Source organism: Notamacropus eugenii, chromosome 3 (assembly GCF_028372415.1).
Source record: "Notamacropus eugenii isolate mMacEug1 chromosome 3, mMacEug1.pri_v2, whole genome shotgun sequence".
In the NCBI taxonomy this organism is placed as follows: Eukaryota; Metazoa; Chordata; class Mammalia; order Diprotodontia; family Macropodidae; genus Notamacropus; species Notamacropus eugenii.
In genome coordinates, this window is record NC_092874.1 from 421,135,035 (window position 1) to 421,160,851 (window position 25,817).

Sequence of the window (25,817 nt, forward strand, 5' to 3'; positions counted from 1 at the left end):
CTGAACTTAGATTCAAATATGGCATATCTAAAACCGAACTCAACGTCTTTATCCCAAACCTCTCAGTCCTTCAAACTTCCCTATTCCTACCCAATCATCTACCCTCACAACTCAGATTTTTTTTATTTCTTTCCTAACCCCTACCATATGCCTCAATCAGCCACCAGATGTTATGAATTCTACTCCCCAAACCATTTTCACATGTCCACTCCTCTCCCATTCATGTTGCCAGCAGCCCAAATCAAGCAATCAACGCCCACCTGGACTCTAACAGCACCCTACCTGGTTTCTCCATTTCCAATCTCTCTCCAAGGCATCCTGCACACACCTGTCCAAGGAATGCAGGGGTCTAACCCTGTTACTATCCTGCCCCCCCCCCCAAAAAAAACAAAACCTTTCCAAATATTTTAGGATAAAATATTAACATCTCAATATGGTGTATAAAGTCATCCACAATCCAACTCCAACTTATCTTACCTTTCAGGCCTTCTTTCATCCTATTTCCCTACATTTCTGTTAAACTAGAAAGTCACCCTGATCTCTTCCTACATGCACTGGCCTATGCAAATTCCTGTCAGCAAACTGGTAAGTCCCCCTTCCCTACCTCCAATATCTCTGAAGATAGAAATCCTTCTCTTCCACATTCACAGCCCAACTCAGATGTGGTTAGTACACTGAAAAGAACATTGGACTAGGAGTCTGAGCACCTATTTGAGCTATGAAGTTTGTATTCAGTCAAAGAGATGCACTTGAGGACCTAGAGGGCTACATGTGGCCTTGAGGTCTCAGGTTCTTCACCCCTGATAGAGTAAGGATCTGGTTCTGGAGCATACCCCCCTCAATTCAGCAGCTATAAAAATAGGAGAATTAAATTAACTGACCTCCACAATCCTCTTCCAGTTCTCAATCTGTGATTTTATGAACTTCCATAAATCTTCCATGAACACCTCGCCCTCATCAGGTTAAAGTTAACATCTCCTTTGCTCTTCTCAAACTACCACCTAAGCCCAACCAACCCTCTCATGACATTTCTACTGTGCTTTAAGGTTTAGAGAATGTTTTTCTCACAATAACCTTGTGAGGCATAAAGTTGTATGTGATTAAGTGCCAAAGAGAGTTATCCTACATGTTCCAGGAGGTCACAGAAGACAAGAGATCTACATGAAGTAACTCCAGAAGAGCCAGACTCTGGCAGGAGGCAGAAGATGATTTAGGTTCTAGAAAACTATTAACAGAGTCTCCAGGTTGGAAGGGGCCCAGGAATTATCTAGTCTAAGTGGTATGAACAGAAATTCCTTCTGTAACACTTTCTCCCCTCCCCTTAAAGTCTGTTCTGTTGAAAAAGGCAAAACAAGGAACAATAGGTGATAGCTGCTGAGAGGTCAATTTCTAACTGATTTAAGGGAAAATGTCATAAGAGTTGTATTCCAAATGCATCTGTGATCTTGTACATGCTTCCCAATGATGTAGACAGTCACCCATCTGTATCTATCCAACCCGAGGAGAATCTGGCCCATATCCCAGGCCCTCACATATATTTTTGACAGGGGGTCCAACGTCTAAACAACCTCATCTTGCAGACCTCTATTATAGAAGAATTTGCTACTGAGGAGGCAGCCTGTTCAAAATGTCAAGAGGATGTGGAGAAGCCTTTCAGCACTTTGGACCCCCTGGGATAAATTTCTGGGAGGGCAGAGACAAGTTTCCTAGAACAAGCAAGCATTAGGATATTATGCTCCGTATAGTAGGGGGCATATCCATGTCAACACAATCACAGATTGTTTTATGTATTGGAGTATATCCACTAGAAATTTCCCCCCCACTATCAAGCTGAAAGCTGCCAGGGTGCAGTCATACCAACGAGCACTTTTTTAGAGCTTTAAGGCTTGTAAAGCACTTTGCAAACATTATCTCATTTTATCCTTACAACAGTTCAGGGAGGTAGGTGTTAGTATTTCATCCATCCTACAGATAAGGCAAGTAAGGCAAACAAGGTTAAGTGAGTTGACCAGAATCACACTGCTAGTAAATGTCTGAGGTGGCACTTGAATTCAGGACTTCCAGTACATAGTTCTGTGCACTGCACCACTTTTTCCTGGTTCTGCCCTTTAGAGCCAAGCAGACCAAGTCCAATCATCTTCTCTATGAGAGTCCTTAGGCACAAAGGAGGGAAGAAAGCCTTTTAAGTATGGAAAGATCAGCATAAGTACAAGCCAGTAGGCAGGAATAAATATGGTCTGTGAGTGAAAGGGTATTAAGCACCTGACTACTTGGAGGGATGGGGATGAGGAAGGCAGCAACAGATGAGTTTAGAGAGGTCCATCGGAGCCTTGAATGTTACTTGATCCCATAGTCAATGGGGATCCATTGTAAGTGATATCACAGGAGTCAAATGGAGGTTTTCACACAGTAGCTAGTGATAAAAGAGACTGAAAAATTTCACTCAAGTCGTCTATATCTAAAAGTTAAAATGCTAAAGAACCTCTCTTTAGGAAGGAGGATGGGCAGTATAAACAGACAGTTCTGTCTCCCATTTCACTGATAAGAAAACTCTTAATATCATCCTTGCTTCCCTCTTTGGTATCCCTCTTCCTCCCACCTATAGTTAAGCTCTGGGATCAATCAAGTCTCAGGCAGGGGAGAGATAAGGGCCCCATGGAAGCCAAGCTTAACTTCTCCACAGCCTTGCATACCTTGTACTCTGGTTCTGGGCTACTGGACTGAATTCGTGTGATCTAGCACCTTGTGCTGTAACCCATTTGCAGTGTAATTTGCTGTTGTTGAGTCATTACGGTCATGATCGATTCTCCACGACCCCATTTGGGGTTTTCTTGGCAAAGATACTGAAGTGGTTTGCCACTTCCTTCTCCAGCTCATTTTACAGATGAGGAAACTGAGGCAAGGGTCACACCACTAGCAAGTATCTGAAGCCACATTTGAATTCAGGTCCTTCTGACTCCAGCACCTGCACTCTATCCACTAAATCACTTTGCTGCCCTTGTATACTTACTGGATCCTTATCCAGGACCCAATGCCCCTAGTTCTCTTCAAAGCTTAGATCAGAAGGCATCACCACATGATGAAGTCTCTCCTGGTCTGTGGGGAGACCAACAGCTTCCAGAGATTCCCTCCTCCCCCTAAATTATCTTGGGTCTATCCTGTATATATTTATGTATGTACACACTGTATATCCCCTCCCCACACCATATAAAATGTAAGCTTTTTCAGGGCAGATTGTTTTATTTCTGCCTCAGTATCCAGCAACACCTCCTGGGGTGCCTGGGACACAGTAGGGCACTTAATAAACTCTTATTCATTGATAAGAGTTCCTGTTCCTTCAAGACTGAAGTCCTCTCTAGCTTGCTAAGTTTTAGCAGGAGAATGAAATTCTGTCCCCTCAATCTCAATCTCAATCTCCTTGCCATCTGCTCAGAGATCTCCCTGAATCTATCTACTTGGACTTTGGTTTCCTGACACCAGACACCTCCAAACAATGACCCTCCTTCTGCCTGCTAGGACACTCCCACTTGACACCAATAGTCTACTTTCTTGGATCTCTCTCCTGCATTACCTATTTTTCCTCTCATTAGTCATGGCTGGGACCATACCTTCCCAGGTCACCTACCCTGTCTTAGTGGGCCTATCCAATCTCAAATGCCCAGGACCAGTCAAACACAGTCCCAAGGAGGAGGTAGGAGAGAAAAGGAGGGAAAGTCCCACACCCATTCCTCTAAGTCTCTATATGCTATTACCACTCTTTAAAGGGAGAAAAGTGTCACAAAGAAACAGAAGCAATTCTCCTCTTCCTCCTCCCTTCCAAACACTACAGGTAACCCTGCCTGTGAGCCACCCATAAAATACTACCTGATGTCCATCTTTGGCTGGAACTTCCACTAGGGTGAAAAAAATATAAACATTTAAACTTTTTAAAAGAATCAGTGGGTTCATAAATGAGAGAAACTGTGAAAAAGAAGGGACAGCTCAGGGACAGATTATTTACCAGAATAGCCCTGGTCCCCACAATTCAAAAGCATCTTCCCTAAAGACTAAAAGCATTTAGTCTTTAGGAGACTAAATATGTTCACACTTCATTTTGTCACAAGGCCTAAAACTGTACTAATGAGAGATTCATTTGAGGGTAACTAGCTTCCCTTTCTCATCAGTGTGAATTACATTAGATGCTTTCATCTTAACAGCCAGCCAAGTGAGGAAGGAAAGGGGCAGAAGGTTTGATTGGAAGGAGGAGAGGGAAGTCATGTGAGGCTGAAGAACATGACGCCAGGAGACAGGAGAGGGGCACAGAGAGGGATCTAGAGGTGCTCAATTCATGGTTCTCCTACTCTCCTATTTCAAAATTTTGCCTAAAGTGAGTTGTATGTGTAGTCTAACTGCTTACAGGTAGCACTAATACAGATAACACTTTAAGGTCTGCCAAGCACTTCACAAATATTATTTCATTTTATCCTAACAGATGAGGAAACTGAGCTGGCAAATATCTGGGGCCACATTAGAACTCAGATCTTACTGACTCCCAGTGCAAAGCTTTTATCCACTGCACCACTTCCCTCTTGGCAGAACGCACACTCCCTTCCCTGCTTGCCACACCAGCCCAGAATTTCAACTCCTGCCATTCAGTTTGTAGTTCAGCTTGATTCAAAGTTAAATAAGCTTCTGGGGGGCTGGCCTGTTTCTATGAGAAACAGGGCTCAAAGGATCTGCCTTACAAACTTTTAAGAAACCACACACTCCAAGCTGGGGAATGCCTCTCATGTCTAATCATTTGTCTTTTTTGCCTTTCTCTTAACCATTCTATTTTCCAGGTCCAAACAGCACCTGGGGGTCATCATTCCCTGAGTCACAATGTTTGGTTACAAACTTCCCCAGCCTCCAAGCCTGACACCCAAATGCCCACAGTTAACCAAGAAGTTGTATCAGTAAGGTTTTTACTTTCAGAGGGGGTGGTTAGGAGGGGTAACACCACACATCCCAAACCTGCCAGAGGAAATAAACAAAACAGAAAAGCTTCAGGTTCAGCCGCAGCCTTCTTAAAATACAACCTCAGTACCAGCCACAACTTTGTTAGCAGAAAAATTTGCCTTTTATGTAATCACAATAATGAGCTGTTGTTTCTTTTAATTAGTAAAGAACCTTTTTTGAGCAAAACTAATGCCCCTCATTCCCACAAGGCATGGTTTACCTTTTTAAAAATCGTACAGTCCAGACTGTGGACTGATCCAGGTGAGGACATAATTCCCTTAGACCAACAATAATCCACACCCACCACATGGCTGCAGGTTCAAGAAAAAAAAATGACTACAATCCAAACTGTGCCAAGGAAGGATTTTTCTATGTAATTTCTTTACTCAAGATGCAGCATGGAGACCAGGGGATACATTGTTGGGCTGGAATCAAACATTCCAGGTTCAAATCCTCTATTTGATACTTACTAGCTATATGATCTGGGGCAAGTCACTCTTTCTTTCAAGAAACTCTAGGGCTTAATTTTGTCTTACCTGACAGATGAGTGATTATTATTATCCAAGGCAGTTTACTTAAAGTTATAGATGTTTTCTAGAGTGGAAGGAATGCCCACACTGGGAATTCCCTAGGAAGCTATGGATCTTCCTCATATACTACATCTTAAAGGACTTACACTTAAGATTTAGCATTAAGCACAGAGAACTCTGAAACAGACTGCTCAAAATGTCTCTAATAAACATCTCAACTCTTAAAACTTACAAGAATAAGAGCTATTCCCCAACTGGTAGATGGTTAAAGGATGTGAACAGGCACTCCTTTAAAAGAGGACATGGAAACTTCTTAAAAGAAGACATCTGAGCTATCAACAGAGATTAAAAAAAAAAAAACTGTTCCAAATCACTTACACCTAGAGAAATTTGAATTAACAGTTTCTACTTCACACTGATTGACACCCTCCCAAAAAAGAATAATGACAAATGTTGGAGGGGCTTGATAAAAGCAGGAATGTAGAGCTATGAAATGGAGTACCCATCTTGGAAAGTAATTTGCAATTAAGCCCCAGAAGTCTCTAGAGCTATGAAATGGGGTAGCCATCTTTTAAATTGTCACTAAACTGCATACCCTTTGACCCACTGATACCAAAGCTAAGTATACCCCCAAAGAGATCAATGACAGAGGAAAAGAATGCAAGTATGCATATATATATATAAAAGCTCTTTTGTAGTGGCAGAGAACTGGAAAAGAGTCAAACAAATTATGGTATGTGACTGTAATATAATATTGCCCTGTAGGAAATAATGAAAGGGATGGGTTCAGGGAAGCCTGGGAAGATTTGTATGAACTAAGGCAGAATGAAATAAGCAGAATCAGAAGAACACTTTATATAATAACATGGCAAAGACAAACAGCTCTGTGAGATTTAAGAACTCTGATCAGTGAAAACGACCAACCATGACTGATCTTGGACTGATCAAGAACTGTTATCCTGAACTGAGCTTCCTACCTCATGACAGATAGATAACAGATTCATGTAGCAGGATGAGGCACAAATTTTTGGACATGGACAATGTGGGAATTTGTATTGCTTGAGCATAATATTTTTTAAAAGGGTTTTGTTTTTCTTTTAAATTGGGGGAGTAGATAGGAGGCAGGAAAAACAATGGGAAAAATGAATTCAAAAAACTGAAATAAAAATTTTTTAAATTTTCATAATAATCTTTTTCATTTTAAAAAGACATAATAGACTGCTCAAATAAAGACTGGCTAGAAAACTGTCATTAAAAAGCACTGGTGCCTAACAGTCATCATATCAGGACTTGTAACTTCAGGAAGTGAATTTGAAACTGAGCCTTCAACATCAGCCAGCTATCATCGCCAGTCAAGACATCTTCTACCTCACTAATTCCCAGATGGCCAAGAATTTCACAGTCTCCTAGGGGATCCAAACTTCTCAGTAGGGGCAGGTCCTGATTCATCCCCACCCTTGACTCCAACTTGGTTTGCATTTATTTATGAACAAGGTATGAGCTGTATGTTTGCACACCCAGGATTTTGAGCAGTGTACCTGTACTATACAAATCCCTAATAAACGCGTTAAATTGAACAGGACTAGACCCACAGAAGAACTGCATGTATCTGTTTCCTAAATTTGTTCAATAAGCACATAGTGGATGAAGTGCTAGACTGGAGGGGTCAAGGAGAGCAGGCTTTAAATACTACAGCAGATGTTTACTAGCTATCTGAACCCTGAGAAGTCACTCACAGGATCATCAATCAATTAATATGCCTTTATAAACACATGCTAGGCATTACACTAAGTGCTGAAGATACAAGAAAATAAAAAATAAAAAAATGTGATACTCTTTGCCCTCAAGGAGCTTAAATTCTATCATAGCTTTAGAGATAAGAGAACTAGAAGGTCATTTAATGCAACTCCCTCATTTTATAGATGAGCAAATGGAGGCACAGGCAAGTTAGAGAAAATAATGATACCTATCTTACAGGGTTATTATTAAAATAGAATGAAATAATGATGCATGGTTCTGTAGAGATTAATATACTATATAAAATTAAGCGAAAAAAATTCTATGAAGACAGCTAGCTAGGTGGCAGAGTGGATAGAGTGCTGGGCCTGGAGTCAGGAAGATCCAGGTTCAAATCCAGCCTCAGTCATTTTCTAGCTGTAAGACCCCCTAGACAAGTCACTTAACCCTGTTTACCGCAGTTTCCTCAACTGTAAAATAGGATAATAACAGCCCTGATCACAAAGGGTGAAGTGTTCATGTGCATGAAACATAGTAGAAACTTAATAAATGCTTCTTCCCTTCTCTAGGCTTCCATTTTTACCCAACTGCCTTGGGTGGCCAGAAAGCTCAAATGAGACAGAGCACAGAAAAGAACTTTGGAAAATACAAAGTATCTTATAGATAAATGGGTGGTTATTAGCATCCTAGTATTGCTGCTTAAACTAGGATGGGGATGGTATGTCCTCCTGCCTTGTCTTTATAAAGGAAAGGAACACAGGAATGAAAACAGAAGGTGTTCAGCAAATACCTATTGGTTTAGTGAATATATTTTTACCATATTATTATTCTTGTGGAACCTGAATCTGTTGCTACAAAGTAACGGGAGGGATAGAAATGATACTTTCTCCATCCTCAACTCAAAGAAGGCCAACACTTTGGGAGGAGGGCCAAAGTTGTGCTATCAAGTCCCTCACTCCTACCAGCAACTAGACTGACATCCTGAACTTCCCACCTGAGTTTGAAAGAGACTGGCTCAATGGAATAAGGTATCAAAACAAATAGGTGTTGTGCCAAGCCTTCATTGTGGGAAGGGAAGCTCTAGGGGACAGCCCGGAGCCTTGTCATGGAGAAGGATCATCCATCCACCCCAGTCTATGTTCTTATATGGCAAAAAGGCACTATAGAAGGAAATCCCAATGAGATTTGTCCAACAAGAGAACAGGTTCATTTTCTCTACAAATAGGGAACCACTGGAAGTGGTGAAGCAAAAGCTGACTGAGGAACTTTCAGTACTCTTCCAGTGAAAGGGAAACTGGATTTGATGAAAATGAAAACTCACCTTTTTGTAGTTCTATCTTTTTCTGTCTTGTCTGTCTCTCTCCTAACCTTAGGATGATGAAAGTAGTATAAGCAGGAGCTAAGGAGGGACCAGTGAACTCATGAGTAGAGGGATTTCGCTCTAGTAATTTGCACCAATACCTTTGCATTTACTTAATTTGCCCAGGGTCATGTAAAGTATTTCTCTCTGGTGGGATCTGAACTAGGGTCCTAGTTGCTTCAAGGTCAGCTCTCTAAACACAAAGCCATAAAACACTAAGCATAGATGTCATCATCATCATCATCATCATCTGACAGGCTCAGAAAGGGTAATTTGCCCCAAGATCACTTAACTAAGATCACTTAACTAACTGTCAAGGGGCAGATCTGAGATCTGGGAATCGAGGCCTTTTGAATTCAAAACCAATTCAAATCAACTCACCTAAATTCAAGCATTTATTAAGCTCTAATGCCAGAAGGCAATGAATGTCCCTGGCCTGAAGTGGCTTCGTTCTTCTGTCGGTATGTAAGGTGTACACAAATGAGTGTAGCACAAGGAAAAATGAGGCAGGAGAGGGTCACTCTCCTTCCACTGAACTACACTGCCTTAAGTGATGCTCACTACCTTCATCCCCACAACAACCCAAGCCCTTCCTGATCACCCAATACCCAAGGATTGGATTTACAAGCCCCAATATCCTGCCGAGAGGGGAGATATCACTCACTGGACCTTGTTTCACCTAAGGATGTGAGAAGCCACAAAGCCAAGAGCCTCTTACCACCAGGACTAAGGGGACTGACACCAGATTTCTTGCTGTCAGGACCTCAAAGAGAGGAGGGTGGGGTCACACAAACCAGGCTCCACCTACACACTCCCAATCCAGACTATCTTTGGACTTGGCATCTTCTCTGGCCCTTTTGGGAAGAGGCAGAGGAACTGATGGTGAAGATGAATCAGGCCCCTGGGGCCTCTATCACCAACTATTTACTAAGGCTTAAACCTACTTTCTGAAGACACCTGACTGATCACCAATCAGTTGAGGGTAAGAGTCCCAGGAAAAAGGTCCTAAATTAACAGACTTTCCCCTCCTCTTTTCCTAATCTCTGAGATAGTTCCATTACATAGGTAAAAATCTACTTTCCTAGATCCCTATCATCAACCACTTTAACCCTAACCTTCTCCCAAATACTAATCTGCCTTTCCCTTTCTGGAACCTTCCACTCTTAACAAATACAGCATGTCACAGTGTACAGGACCTGGATTCAGGAAGGCCTCGGTTGAAATCCTCTACCTCACATGTTTATTAGCTGTGGGACTCCAGGCAAGTCATTCATTTGCTTCAGTTTCTTTATGTATAAAATAAGGGTGGGGGTTCAGCTCACTGACCCCTAACTTCCCTTCTGGCTCTAAATCTATGACCCTATGATCCCTTTGACATGCACCTTTAAATCTTACTCCTTCCATCTTCTTCCTCTCAGGGAAACTGGTCCTCTGCCCTCCCAAAACATTATATTTCTATCAATGCTTTTCCCCCCTGGATATACCTCTCATCACACACCCCACTATGGGGGGGCTGGGGGTAAGGGGCACTCACTGTTCCACTGTGCATGCCCACAGCCCACCTCACTGCCATCACTCTGAGTGAACCTTAAAGGAACTGCTCTCTTCCTCATCACCTTATCCAGATCTTTGTTGCAATTAGTGGTTAACAGAGTTCCTGACACACTGGAGGCACTCAAGAAATGTTTAGTCACTCACAACCAGCTCCCAATCTCCAGGTCATTTTCCTCCTTTCTTAAGGAACTTTCCCTCCACACTCCATCCTCCACTTTGATAACTGGGGATTTCAACTGATAGCCTCTGGCTTCCCATTTCAAGCTCCAAGTCTATGTCTGGCACCTCCACTCCAACCCATCCCCACACAGAAATGGTCCAACCTTTGGTCTTACCATCATGTCTAAGTGTTTTATCCCCATCATTCAGATCTCCAAAATTCTTCTTTATTTACTTCCTACTACCATTCCTTCTCTTCTGAATCACTGTTCATTCTCACTATGACCTGGAGTCATTCTTAACTCTGACCTCACCTTTCTTGTCCTTGAATCCCTACTCCTCTTGTCCTATCTGGCTTATACCTTGTCAAAGTCCCCAACCAGGATATTCCCACCCTGGTTACTCAGGGGCAGCAGAATTGTTAACACTAAAAATTCCTGTTATCTAAACTCAACTGAGTCCTTACTGCCCTTTGGCAATCCTTTTAAATTCTTCCTTAACTGAGTCTCTATAGGACTCCCCAGAACTTTGGTCCCAAACTCTTTCTTCAAACTCCTAAATTATCCCATTCCCCAAGGAGAACACTTCAATTTTCTCCTTTACTGGAAAAACAGCAGCCATCCAGCTTAATCACTTTTTTTCTCTACTATTTTATATATCAAAACTTCTCTAAAGGTTTACACACACACACACACACACACACACACACACACACACAAACACCCCCCCCCAGTCTGTTGCCTCTCCCATCACCCACACTCTGAAGAAAAGGTGGCCCCTCTTCTTGCCAAGGTCAAGCCCTCTGATTGTGCCCTTTGAGCCAGACTCTAAATGTCAATTTTTCTTTATGTGCCATTTCCCTTCCTGCTGCCTACAACCATGCCTGGCTTGGAGTAAATCCTTATTTAAAACACCTAAGAGTGTCCCTGCCACCCACTGCCCTTTTTCCTTTGCAGTCAAACTCCTAGAAAGATCCATTTACATCTCTTGCCCTTGCCAACCCCCCACCACCCCCATTGCCTTGCCTTTAATGAATTTCTTAACTCTTTACAATAATTACCAAATTCAATAACAGAGTGCAGGACTTTAAGTCATGAAGGGTGGGGTTCAAATCTTGCCCACACCTACACTAGCTGTGTGACCCTGGGCAAGTCACTTAACCACTCAGCCTCAGTTTCCCCCTATGTAAAATGAAGATGCTGCCCCCCATGTTTTCCAAGCATTCTTGCAGCTCCAAAGCTATGATCCAATAATTTTGCTCAGTCTCCTTTGCAGGATCATCATTCATGTCTCACTTGCTATCTACGTTTCCTAGGCTGTCTTTTTTTCTCAGGGATGGATCTCATCGACTCTCATGGATTCACCTAATACCTCCATGCAGATAATTCCCAAGTGAACATCTCTGGCCCTCCCCTAAACATCTCAAACTAAACTTGTCCAAAAAGAAACTCATCATCTTCCTCTCCCAGGAGACATCCCCCAGATGTCCTGTTGCAACTGAAGCTTCCCCCTCATTCCTCTAGTCACATACATTTGCAGGCTCTGAGCCATCCCTGACTCTTCCCTCTCACTCTTCATGTTCAACAAATTACCAAGTCTTATTCACAAAACCTCTCATGTCTCAACGGACATGGCTGCCACTCTACTTGAGGTTCTTATCACTAATTGCCTAGACCACAACCATAGCCTCCCAATTGGTCTCCCTGCTTTCTATCTCTCAGCTTTCCAATCCATCCTTCACAAAACTGCCAAAAATAATCTTCACAAAGCACAGATATGTTACTTCCCTGCTCAAGATGCTATAGTAGCTCCCTATTGCTTTTAGGATAAAATATAAATCCCTCTGCTTAGCCTTTACTGCCATTCACCTGGGTTCCAGCCAGATTACCAGGCCTGGAGTCAGGAAGCCTCCTCTTCCTGAGTTCACCTCCAGCCTCGGCACTCACTAGGTATGTGACTCTAGACAAATCACTTCACCCTGTTTGCCTCAATCTCCCCATATGTCAAATGTTCTAGAGAAGGAAAAGGCAAACCACTCCAGTATTTTTACCAAGAAAACCCCAAATGAGGTCATGAAGTCGGACACTGCTGAACAACTGAAACCTTTCTCAAGATTTATTTCACATTACCCTTCATCTACTTATTAATCCTAAAACTCTGTTTCAATTTGAAAAGGCTACAAGCCAAGACCAAAGTGGAGAGAGTGTAGGTGCATGATTTTCTGTTTGCAGATGATTGTGTACTCAATGCAGCCTCTGAAGCTGAGATGCAGCAAAGTATGGATCAATTCTCTGCTGCCAAATTAATTTTGGACTAATAATTAACACCAAGAAAACACAGGTGCTTCATCAGTCACCACCACACCATCCATACATGGAACCATCAGTTACAACAAATGGAGAAGTTCTGAATGCTGTGGATAAGTTCACTTACCTTGTTAGTGTACTTTCCAGGGATGTACACATTGACAATGAGGTTGATGTATGCACTGCCAGAGCTAGCTCAGTGTTTGGGAGGCTCCAAAGAAAATTTTGGGAGAGAAGAGGTATTAGACTGACTACCAAACTGAAGGTGTACAGAACCGTTGTGCTGACCTCATTGTTATATGCTTATGAAACATGGACAGTCTACCAGTGGCATGCCAAGAAACTGAATCGCTTCCATCTGAACTGTCTTAGGAAGATTCTGAGGATCACCTGGCAGGATAAGGTACCAGATACTGAGGTCCTTGCTCAAGCTGAACTGCCAAGCATTCAAACTATGCTTCAGAGAGCGCAACTCAGATGGGCTGGCCACATTGTTCGAATGCAAAATGTACGCTTGCCAAAAAGACATTTATGGAGAACTTGCATGGGGCAGGCGATCACATGGGGGCCAGAAGAAGAGATACGAGGACACTCTCAAGGACGTTGGATTTGATTGTGTAACATGGGAGACAATGGCACAAGACCGCTCAGCATTGCGTGCCCGCATCAGAAAGGTGCTGTGCTCTCTGAGCAAAGCAAAATTAAGACAGCACAACGTAAACGCAGAATGCGCAAATTTGGGATATCCACCCAAACATTCACACAGACAATCTGTGCCCAACCTGTGGTAGAGCATTCCAAGCTCCTATTAGTCTGATCAGCCACAGTCCGGCACACTGAAATTTCACTTTATCGTAGTGATGTCATTTTGGTCCTCTTCCAAGACAAAGGACAACAACCAACCAACCAACCAACCATTCCTAAAACTCTGCATTCACTTCCCTGCCTTAGGGGACCAGATGTCTGTCCCCCAATCCAAGAATACATCTCCTCTTCAACTCTGTCTCAACATTATTAACTTCCTTTTAGGTGTAAATAACTACTAGGAGTACCAGCTCTAGTTCTCTCTTGCTCTTCAAATGATCATACATTTACTTAGTTGTGTGCTGGGTTTACAGGTTGAATCCCACAGAAGGTTAGTTTACTGTGGTTCTGGTTTTCTTCTGTCTCTGTATCTCCAGTTTCCAGCTTAATAAACGTTTGGTGACAAAAGAAAAAGGGGAAAGGGAAGTAGAGATTTTCAAAACACTCACAAACAGGTGAACAGAGTAAGGTGGACACCTACCATTGTCTTTGAATATGAGGAAACTGCAGCCTGGAGAGATAAAGTCATTTACCCAAGTATCCCAGAACCAAGAATCCATCCTCTGTAGAAAGGTCTCTTTCCCATAGCTGTTAAGAGTGCTGGACCAGGAGTCTTGCTTTAAGATACATACTTGCAGAGTGATCCTGGGACAATCACTTTCTGGGCATGTTTTTGCACACCTAAAATGAGGCAACAAAGTCCCTTCTAACTCTAGATCTACCATCATATGAATCCATGTCAGCTACTGTTCTACCACCCCACACCAGGTATGATGATAATGTACTGGTATATGGAATTTTAACTAGAAAAGAGGATGCAGTCAGTTCAGCTTCAATACTCTGAATCTCCTAGGGAGAAATACAATGGGTGATTTTCCTAAATTTAGTTTAATCCAAAATGCCAAACCATTTGAAAAGCTCTAGCCTGGGGCTTACTGATTAAGCAAATTAACTCAATTCTCTCCCCGTCCCCAACAAGTTGGAGGTAAGAGAAAGTGGCATCCTCTGGAGTCCTTTAAAGCATTTAATTCAGGGGTTTGGTTGTTGGGTTGTGGTTTTTTGTTGTTGTTGTTTTGTCACCTTCCAGGAAATATGTATTTTGAAGCTACATTTAATTTCGTGGCTGTAATCATGACTGCCAGGAGTCACCAGAGGGATGTAACCTACAAAAATCAGGTTTGACCCCTGATCTCTCTCTTCTGCCTAAACTGCTTCTTCTTCTTCCTTCTATAAAAGTGTAGATATTTATTTACTCTTCCTTGATCTCATTCATTTCCGTTACTTCCTTGATCACTTCTATGTAAAGGACTCTCTCCCCTGAACAATTCTCTCATTTTCCACTGCCTAACCATCTTCACTGGAGTCCAATAGTACCTCAAACTCAGAATGCCCCAAAGTGAACATCTCCATAAACCTACCTTTCTTCTCTACTTCTACTGGTGGCACCACCATTCTCCCCAAGTTCTCAAGGTTAAAGACCTTGGAGTCATCGTTGAATATTCTATCTTCCTTACTCTCATCAACATGTTACAATGGGTCTAAGAGCACAGGTTCTGGAATCACTGTGATCCTGAGCCAAGTCACTTAACCTATCTAGGCCTCAGTTTCCTTAATTTCGAGGTGAAGTGGCTCAACTAGATAACCTCTAAATTCACTTTCAGCTTTAGATCTATGATCCTGAGACTCTATAGATTCTAACTTCACTAACTGCCCCAGGTCTATCTCCTTCTTTCTGTCCCCAATTAACATCTAGCTGGTCTATAACCACAAGTGTTGCTAACCTTTTTTCTATTATGGACCCTGTGGCAGCCTAGTGAGGTCTATCAGGATAAAGAAAAGCATTCCAATAGTCCTCATCCCAGAATAATGTTTTTCAATACATAAAATATGTAGGATTACAAAGAAAAACAATTACATTGGAAAAGATTATCAAAACATTTTTAAAAACAAGTTCCCAGAAACTAGGTTAAGAACTCTTGAGCTGCAGGAACTAAAGAAATGGAAAGACTTGGACATCACATCAAAAAGACACAGCAAACATCTTATTTATTGTCCTATGTTAGAGAAATATTTGTTTTACTCTATAAATAAAAGAAAAATAGAAACTGGAAAAAAAAAAGGCACCTGCAGCTCTGAACCTGTTTCCATGACTGTAAGATAAAGGAGGGAGTTTGGCCTCAATGATCTGTAAGGTTCTTTTCAGCTCTAGACTTATGATCCCCTGATAGATATGTTTGTAATTCAAGTCTTCAATCCCTCTTGCCCCCAACTACTGTGACAGCCTTCAAAAGGGTCTCCCTCTAATATCTCCCCTCTCCAATTCAATCAAACCAGGCCAAAATAATCTCCCTAATAAACGAATGTGAACCCATCACTCCTAAGGGCTCCACACCCCCTGCCTCCAATTGCTTATAAGAATAAAAAGCAAATTCTTGATGGACACTTAAATGTCTAGTGAATTGAACTGAAATGAGGAGTGTTGAAGGGACTGCCCCTCCAAAAATATCTGGGAATGAATTGTACAAATACTGAGAAGTGTTTGAGGAGTGAGTGCCTGGGTATAACCCATAAGTAGTTTTAGCTTTCTAAGATCGCCCCCCTCTCCAAATGCTGGGGATCTGAATCCATATTCCAGAGAACTACAGTCTGTGAGGGGGGAGAGGAAAAGTGGGAGGGGATAGACATCTAGCACACAACTATGTATATACAGGAAGCTCCAAAAGTTTTAGTGCTGTTATAAGTAAATAAAGCTTCAAATGGCACTAAGACTTTTGGGACACCCCTAATTAAGCAGGATGACAGAGCACTGCTTGGGGCAGGAAGGCGTACTAGAATGCATCTGGTTTATTCTACATGGTTACTAGTCACCCCACAGGATGCACCAATGCATTTTTTAAAAATTCTAAAATTGCCCTGTCATTTCAAACAGAACTCGGGGTCCTTTCGGGTGAAGTACGTTGCCTACCAACCCTCCAGTCCTCCCCCTGTCCCCTACCCCCCCCCCCCCATATACACACACAATCAGTGACCAGTTCGGTTAACTGCATCCTTAGCTTCATTCAGCACAATTGCTACCCAAACAGCTCAAGGAACCCACAAATCTCTCCGAGTGGGAATGCCTCCGGGTCCCTGCCCCACAAATACGACTTCCCCATACTCCCAACGGAACCGCTGCAGCCAGGGCCCAGAAGGCTACACTGCATGTTTAATAGGGGCTCGGAACAAAGACCCGAGCCTCGGCTTTCCCCAAACCAAACCTGCAGCCGGGGGTGTGTCCCTGCTCCGCCTCCGGGCCACGAGCAGAGTGGGAAGATAAGCATTTCCCTTCAAATTCAACTAATTGGGAAGTCAACTTTTACACCTCTCCATTTCCTAAACACCATGGTACCAGCAGCCCAGAACCCAATGGCTCCAGATGTGCTATTGGACCCTTAAGTGTTGCCTTCAATTTAAGAAGCGGCCGGATGATTCACTTGGGGGGGTCAGAAGAGGAAGCCTCAAGAGAAATCCATGCAGAAATATAGGATCCCTACTTGGCGAAATCAACCCTTCAAGTTCCGCCTCCTCTCCCGCATAAACAATCCAAATTCAACTGCACCCACTGGGCCCGATCCCCGGTCTTTAACCGTGGGAAATCATGGGGGGGGGGGGCGCCGAGGGGAGGTTGAGAACGTGTACAAACATACACCGCAGTTCAATGCAAAGTACTGGCCAGCACAGGACTAGGAAAGAGGGGCAGGAGGGAGGGTCAGTCAAGAATCCGAGTGCGTGTTGTTGGTGCGTGGAGCGGTGTGTCCGTGTGTACATGTGTGCGCGCGTGTGTGCGTGAGTGCGCTGGCGAGCCTGCTCTCACACACAGCATTGTTCGCCAATCCCCGAAAGGGGAGACTTGTTATTTTTCCCCTTTTCTCCCCTCCCCCTCTCCTGCCCCGCCCCTCTCCTCCCCTCCCCCCTGGGTCTTAAACACTACCCGGCCCGGCGCAGCGGCCGCGCACAGCTGCGCTCCGAGCCCCGAGATGTGGGGCTCGGCCTCCGCCTCCTCCTCTTCTCCAACCCTCCTGCTAACCACTAAAGCGACCCCCGGCCCCCAGGGGCCGAGGGATTACGAGGGGGCGGGGCAGGACCTTGCCGCCGGGCTGAGCTCCCAGAGAGGGCCAAAGGGAATTAAAAAGGGTACGGCGCGCTGAACGCTCTGGAGAAAACCCCGAAAGCGTAGCCGGAACGCTCCGGGGAGAACCCCGAAAGCGTAGCCGGAACGCTCCGGGGGGCCGCAGCATAAGATCGCCTCCCTCCAACCTAACCCGCCAGCCCCCGCTCTCCAAGCCCCGCGGTGCCCAGAACGGCGGCCGCCGCTCAAGCAAGTCCAAGACAAACACTTTTTCCAAGCCGGGTGGGGAGGTACAATTTCAAATGGCCCCACGGGTCCCCGATCTCGACCTGCCCTCCGCAGAGGTTTAAAGCTAACTTGGCCAGCGCTCTGCCCCGCCCCTTTACCCGTTCCAAAAGCAGCGACAGGGTCCGATAAATTAGCAAATAGTTGGAGAGACTGAAAAACAAAAACCTCCGACTCCCGAAGGTACCCGGGAAAGGACCGGGCTGGGTTGGTTTTCCCAACTCCAGATTAGCTCATCCCGCCACAAATCACCCCAAACCTTCCCCTCCCCCTGGGGACTCTCACAATTCGAACCAGACTTGGGGGGTTCCATGCCCATTTCTTTAAGAAGGGTGGAGCCACCAGGCCCCGGGGCGGGGGGGCTGTCCAGCAACAATGCATTCTCTCCAAGAAGCGCGAGTCCCGCCGGAGCTCGGGTCACGCGGCCGCCCCCTCCTCAACAAGGGCCCGAAGGGCTGCGAGCCTCTACTGGCCATGCCTGGCTGCAGCGGAGAAAACGCGGAAAAGCCACCGCAGCGCGGGTCCCCCCGAGAACCGGGGCTTCGCCCCAAACCCGAGGCACTTTGGGGGTGGGAGGTTGGACAGAGGGTACAGGTGCCTGGGGAAAGTTCCTTTGTTGGTAAACATCGCAGCGAGTTTCGCACGCCGCGGGCCCCGCGGACACGCAAACACACACCCCGCCCCGCCCCCCAGCCCCCCGGGAACTCTAAACTTCAGAAACAGGTCCCAGGTCACCGGACCTCGGGGGTCTTGGCATGGGCGGCATGGAGTCTCGAGCGGGGCTCGCGGCTGGAGCCTCCACCAGCAGCCCCGCAAACACTCACCTGCGCAGAGCGATCCCCAAAGCAGGGCAAAAGTGACCCAAGGCGCCGTCATCTTCCACGGAGACAAGAACACCGCGCGCCACGCGGGGGGCCGGCAGGGGGGAGGAGGAGCCCGCCAGGAGCCCCCGAAAGGGAGTCCAGAAGGAAGCGGCGGGAAGACGCCCGCGGGGTGCAAGCAGAGAAGGGGCTCCAGTCCCTGCGGCGGGCCGGCCGGCTGGGCCAGGGGAGGGGGGTGAAGCGGGCGCAGGGCCAGCCCCGGCCCCGCCGAAGCGCTGCTGCTGCTTGGGCTCCGGGTCCGGCTCGGGCTCCGCTCCGGGTCCTGCTGCCGCGGCCGCCGCTCCTTCTCCGCCCCACGCGCGCCGGGAGACTTTGTCCAGGGGGAGTCCGGGGCCGCCGCGGGCAGAGGGGCCGGGGGTGCACACCCAGACCCCAAAGTTTGTGGGGCTTAGGGCAGCTGCGGGGCGCGCACGGCGTGCAGGAGGTGGAGGAGGCTTCGGCTGCGGCCCGGGCTCCGGGGCGAGGCGGCGCGGACGGCCGGGGGGCAGCAGCTGGGCTGGGGGGCGGCGGCGGAGCGGGGAGGCGCGTGCTGCTGCGGAGGGGGCTGCGGCGCGCCGGGCGCAGGCATAGCGCGGCGGAGCTGGGGGCGCCGGGGGAGCGGGTGGGGGGGTCGGGACGCGGGGACCAGGAGGAGGCGGCGGCGGCGGCTGCGGACGGCGAGAGGACGACGAGGAGAGGCCGGTGCAGGCTCCAGCTCCGGAGTGGCCATGAAAGGACTGGGGGAAGCACGGGGAGGGGGAGGGGCGGGAACGGGGGAGGGGGGAGAGCTGAACCGAGTCCAAAATGGCTCCTGAGCCGCGAAGGCAAAGTGGAGCCCGCGGGGAAACCCGGATGTTTGATACAAAGAGGCGGGCGGGGGGCCGGACCCCGTGTGCGAGGAGGGGGCGGGGCGGGGCGGGATCTAGCCGGCCTCGTGGACAGCTCCCACCCCGGGATGGGTGAGAAACAAAAACGGGGCGGGGGGGTGTGTGTGCAGTGTGCACCCCCGCCCCTCCCTCCCTACCACCTCTTCTGCTGGGAATAGCCTTCCCCCCTCCCTCTCTTCCCCTCCCCCTGGAATTCCCCCTTTCCCCCCAGCCTTTCTGGAAGACCCTTCCCGCTCTATTCCTCCTGGCCTGTTCTTCCTTCACCTATAAAAAAAAATCCCTTTCCTCCGTCTCCCCCATTTCCCACCTCCCAGTTCTCTCTCGCACACCTCCCCCCAGCAGCTCCAGCCCTTGCCCCGCCTCCTCTGGCCCTGGCTGGATTTCTGTCCCTTGGGCCGCGATTTTGTGTCCCCAGGGCCTGTGTCTGCTGCAGCCGAGGCGTCTGCAGAACGTGCCCTGCGATCGCACAGGGCCAGGGGCCTTTCCTGGCGCCCGCTGCTCCCCTCCGCGGCCCCTGCGGGCCTCGTGGAGCCCACACTACGGGTGGTTGCTGCGGGCTGGCCCCAAGCCCAAGAGAAAATGAAGGGGTGGATTGTTGCTGTGGTCAGGGCAGTAACCTGCCAAACGCGCCCCAGGCCAATGAGAAGCGCGCTTGGACAGCTCGATGACTTGTGGATCGCGCTGTGGGTCCAGGGTGATGTCCGTGATACGGAACCCGGGGGCGGGTATGCAGCTCCTGTCCAATTTGACCACCTGGACCTCTCCGCCTAAGAAGAACCTGTTGGATCATGGGCATAGTCAGTGGGTGGAAGACGCCTTCCAAGTTCAGGTCTAAACAGAACAGAAAGGCACAAGAGAGATAGTCAAAGCCAAGAGCACATGGACTCTTACACAGAACCAGACACTCAGATACCGAAAGTACAAGCTCAGAAACACACTATGGAAAGCTGGGCCTGACACTACCAAGTAAAGCTGTGAACTGGGACAACCGTTCTGGAAAGCAAATTGGAATGAGGTTTTTAAAAATTTAGATAGTCATACCTTTGACCTAGAGCTCTCACAGCTGAATATATACCCCTCAAGGCTGTTAAAGGCAGAAAGATTTCCAACACATCTAAATATTCACGGCAGTATTTTTCATTGCAACAAAATTTTTTTAAAAAGATAACATTTATATGGCACTTTTAAGATTTGCAAATATTTTCTCATTTGATCTTCATGATAACAATATAAAATAAGTGCTATTATTTCCCCCTTTTACTGAAAAGGGAATTGATGTTCCCAGAGATTAATTGACTCGTCCAGGCTCACGCAACTAGTAAATGCTAAGATGAAATTTGAACACTGCCTTATTGCAACTATGTAGCCAGAGCTCTATTCACTATGACATTCTGCAGCTTTCAAAGTAGATTGATGCCCTTGATTAGGGAATGGTGAAGTAAAAGAATTCAGAGTACTATATAAAGACTTCAGAGAAACATGAAAAAACTTGTTCATGTAAGTGATGCATAGTGAAGTAAGCAAGACCCAACAAAAGCACTATATTCAATGACTACAATTTTCACAGAAAGGGAAAACATAGGAAAGTGAACGTTGTATAATTATATTAACCAAGTGTGCCCCTTCAGAAGAGTTGAGAAAATGTATCTCCATTTCAGTGCAGAGTTAAGTGAGTATGGCTGTTGAATATTGCCTCTTCTGTCAAACACTGTTAATCTGTTGGTTTTGCTGAGCTGGGTTTTTTTTCTTTTCCTCTAAATCTGTTACAAGGGATAGCTTTCTTGTAGGAGAGCAGGGAGGCATGCATTTGGAAATGAATGTGATGTGACAGTAGTAAGTACCCGTAATGAAAAAGAAAGGAAAAAAGAAAATCTATACCTGGGAAGAGAGTTGAGTGAGAACACTAATATCAAGATATTGGGCTCTAATGATATCTCAGATTTCTACAATGCTTTAAGGTTTACAAAGTGCTTTCTTCACAACTACTTGTGCCCGTTTTACAGAGCAGGAAAAAAAGCTCCATGATTTACCCACATTTACACAATGAGGCATTATTTGAATCCAGATCTAAGACTTTAGTTACCTACTCTAAAAGTGCTATTTCTCAATTGTGTAAAGAGCTCAAGTCTGGGAATTAAAAGAACTGGGTCCTCTCCCCAGTTCTGCTCTGATGCATAATGAGAACCTTAGGAAGACACATCTTTGTGGTGACTCGGTTTCTCCATCTATGAAAATACATCAGTGATATATTGAAATTGGTACTGTTGGAAAGGGTTTTGTGGAGAATTTGAGGAGGAAGATATTGGACAGATAGGAGTGATGAAACAGTTTGAATTCATGTGACATCCTCCCACTTGGTGGCTCAGTGGATAGAGGGAGTGGATCTGGAGTCAGGAAGACCTTAGTATGACCCTGGGGAAGTCAGTTAGCCTTGACGTGCCTTAATTTCCTTATCTGTAAAAGGGAGATTATAGAATTACAGATTACAGAATTGTTGTGACAATCAAATGAGATATTTTTTAAAAGCACTTGACTCATAGGCACTGTATAATGCTGATTTCCTTCCCTTTCCCCAAAGTGAGATGCGAAAAGAAGGCATTTTGCCCCTTTCCCTTCCGAGAGACTATGACAAACTGTTGAATTGCAGCTGCTCAAACCAAAGAGGGTGTTCCATCAGTTGATAAAGACTGTGATTGTTGAACTAATCCTGGCACCCTTCAGAGATAGTACACTTGTGTTGGTTAAAACTGGGGAAAGATGCTACCTCCTAACTAGGCAATTCCTCTGAAGCCTTTCTCCATATTTCCTCTTGGAGGAAGGAATCTAAGCAGTCAATAAGTTTTTATTAAGCATCTAGCAGGCTTGCCAAGAACAATGCTAAGCCGGTAAGCCGGGGCGGGGGGGGGGGGGGGGGGGGGGGAGGGGGGGGGAGAAGGAACAAAAGACAATCCCTGTCCTCAAGGAGCTTACATTCTCCTTGTGAGAGAGACAAAAAAGCAAACAAACTAATTCTGTACAGGATACACAGGAAATAATCAACAAGGAGAAGGCACCAGAATTAGGAAGGATTGATAAAGACTTCCCTTAGAAGGTGAGATTTTAGGTGGAACTTGAAGGAAGGCAGAAAGCAAAGAGGAGGGAGAGCCTTCCAGGCATGGGGGGTTGAGGGGTGGTAACAACCAGAGAAAATGCCTACACAGAAAGATGGAGTGTCTTATTCCTCAGGAGGCCAGTGTGGGTAAAGGTGGGGAAGGAGGATAGGTTAGGAAGGGCTTTTAACATGGAACAGAGGATTCTGTATTTGATGCTGGAGATGATAAGGAGCCACTGGAGTGGCTAAGCAGAAAATCCATTATTCTTTGCACTCAGGAGTGCCTGACACTGACCACCATTAAATAGCCAATGAATTGAGCCTCCTCCATCATTTTTCCCTGCCCTCATTATTGCATGGTCTATTCCCCTTAAATAAAAGAAATTAAAGGCCACTAATTGGTGTTGCATAATCAGTACTAGTGTGGTGGATAGAGTTTGGGGAAACTGGTCAGTTGGAGGAAAGCAGGAGACCCATTCAAGCTTTAGCCAGAGGTATGTGGGAGGCAGTAGAATAATGATTTCTCCCCCAGGAGATCATAGACCTTTTCAGTCATTCTGTGACTGTATTCATTCACCAGTTTGAAGATGATTTACAAGGGAGAGCAAAACAGAGAGAGATTAATAACCTAAAGCTTATTGAAAATTCCTTAGAAGATAAACCCCTGTGGCCATTGCAAGTCAGTCCAGGGATAAAGAGAAGGGATTGCTACTGAATCAAGTACTAATTCATTATTTGGCATTCAAGGCCCTTAACAAACCAACCTATTCTGTTCAGCTTTATCTAATAATATAAATCCCAATCATGTAGCCTGATTGGACTATTCACAATTGACCATAGATGTTGTATACTTCCCAACCTCCGCAATTTTGTTCTTTCTATCCTTTATATTGGGAATGTCCTCCTTATCTTCTATTGAAGTCCTCATTTTCCAAAATCTACTTCAAATACCACCTTTTCCAGAAAGTCTTCGCTCCCCCCTCCTCCACCCTGTTGTAATGAAACTTTCCCTTCTCTCACAACACCTTGCTTCTATTCCTTTAATGCATTTATTATGTTCTATTTTGTAACACAATTAATTATGTATGTTTTGCATCTCCCTACTAGACTGTGAACTTTCTGAGACCATGAATTGTCTTTTTTTTTTTTAACATTATCATTCCCTGGAATCTAACATACTGTTCTGCACATAGTCAGTTCTTAATCAATTTTTAAAAAATTTATTTGAAGGGCTAGAAAAAACCCTCAACAATTCACAATCATGTTTTTAAAATAATAATATTTTAAAATATTGTTTCATATATAGTATCTCATTCAATCCTTTAAAAAAATCATTTGTGAGGTAAGCAAGTATTATTCCCAGTTTAATAAGGACTCAAGAATCAACAATATAAAGTGACTTTCCAAAGTTTATACACAACCAAGATTAGAACCCATGTCTTCTAACTAGAGGTGGCTCAAAGGATAAAGCACTGGGCCTGGAGTCAGGAAGACCTGAGTTCAAATGCAAACACTTACTAGCTTTGAGACCCCTGTTTGCCTTAATCCACTGGAGAAGGAAATGGCAAACCACTCTAGTATCTTTGCCCAGAAAACCCCATGGACAGTTTTGCCATACTATAATCCACAGGTTCCCAAAGAGTTGGACATGACTGAACGACAATAACAAATAGATGTGCCTTTGTTAGAATTACATTTTCTCCCCTAAAATTTTAAGAGTTACAGATATGAGGCAGATTTCTGGAACAATACTGTTATGGATTATTACACTGTAGCATATCATCTATTATAAGAATATATTTTGTAGTAACAATACCTTCCATATCCATAGTATTTCACCCCTTTTCCACGTGCTTCCACATGCCGTATCACAACCCTTTGCTAAAATAGGCAAGGCAAGTGTACCTTTTCAGGTAGAGATGGAGAAAAAGATTGGATCTGTGATTTTGTTGCTAATGGAACCAGTGAGACATTTACCTCTCCCATGAAGATCCTTACTATTTCAATATTTGGAAAAACAATGGTGAGAGAAGCTAAGTGATTTTGGCCAACGTCACTCAGCGGGCCACTGGCAGAGCCAGGAATGAGGTCTAAATCCTACCTCACCAACTCCCAGGTCATATGGTTTTATAACAAAGTCTGATGTTGTGAGTTAATAACCTTATGTGGGTCAGGCATAGCCTTTTTCACCTCTGACTTCTGTTGTAATACACGTTTGGGACCTGACATGCCCCTGGCATGCTCTGAACTCTGGTAGAGACTCTAGAGTCTGGAGAAGGCATTCTTAATCTTTGTTCTGTCATGAACCCCTTTTGACAGTGTAGGAAGGCTACAGACTCCTCAGAATGTTTTAAAATAGTTGAAAAATGCTAAATTTCACTTTGGAATTAGTGAAAATAAAGATGCATATTTTTTTTAAAAAAACCATCCAAGTTCACATATCTCTTGAAATCTATCCATGGACCTCTGGAGATCTGTGGTCTTTGAGTTAAGACCCCCTACCCCTAGAAGGTAATGTTTCCCTTAGGAATACATTCTGATTTGCATTGTGTATAACTACTATGTCAGAGTTATTCATGGAACAAAGGCAAAGATCAATTTCGGGCAGTGTCAGAGACTTTTTTGGTTCCAGGAAACTAGGACCCTAGATTTCTTAACTAACTATTCAGTATAATGGCACCAAATCCATATTTGTAAGATTTTTGGCTATAGTATACTAAAAGAGAACTTAATAAAGAAGAATCATCAAAGAAAATTGTATGGCATTTAAATAGCACATTTAATGTCTTCAAAATGCTTCCCATTGTCAATATTTCTCTTAGAACATTAAGAAAGCATTTTAAAATGATCTTATTCTGAAACCTATGGACTAATCTGAAAGACAAACTGTATCAGTCTTTCTTTAACTCTCAATTACATTCTATAATCTTTCCACACCATTCTTATCAAAGGCCTAAACAGTTTTTAACCCCCTCCCAGATCCTTCTCTTCTGATCATCTTTAGGAAAGCTTCCTTCATAAAGTAAATAGTGTGGTGGCTGACCAAAGGCAAGAGGCCCATGACTGATCCACCTTAGAGTAATAGCCTCTTTCTTCATGCCTTGACCTGATTAGGGATCAAACTAAAAGAAAGAAGACATTTTTGATTGCATCAGTTAA

At 44.9% G+C, this 25,817-nt stretch overlaps 1 protein-coding gene across 2 annotated transcripts in view; it reads right to left on the reverse strand.

The window, feature by feature from the left end:
• The window catches only part of ACVR2B (activin A receptor type 2B), a 90,566-nt gene extending 71,375 nt beyond the window's left edge, over window positions 1–19,191 (reverse strand). The window contains exon 1 of one of the 2 annotated variants that reach the window (XM_072598206.1): window positions 18,645–19,191. In XM_072598206.1, the coding sequence (XP_072454307.1) occupies window positions 18,645–18,696 (52 nt within the window). In that variant the 5' untranslated portion in view covers window positions 18,697–19,191. Of the gene's footprint in view, window positions 1–13,908; window positions 14,241–18,644 lie in introns of those variants that run through there. The other variant, XM_072598204.1, reaches the window with a different exon arrangement.
• Between the last annotated feature and the right edge of the window lie 6,626 nt (window positions 19,192–25,817).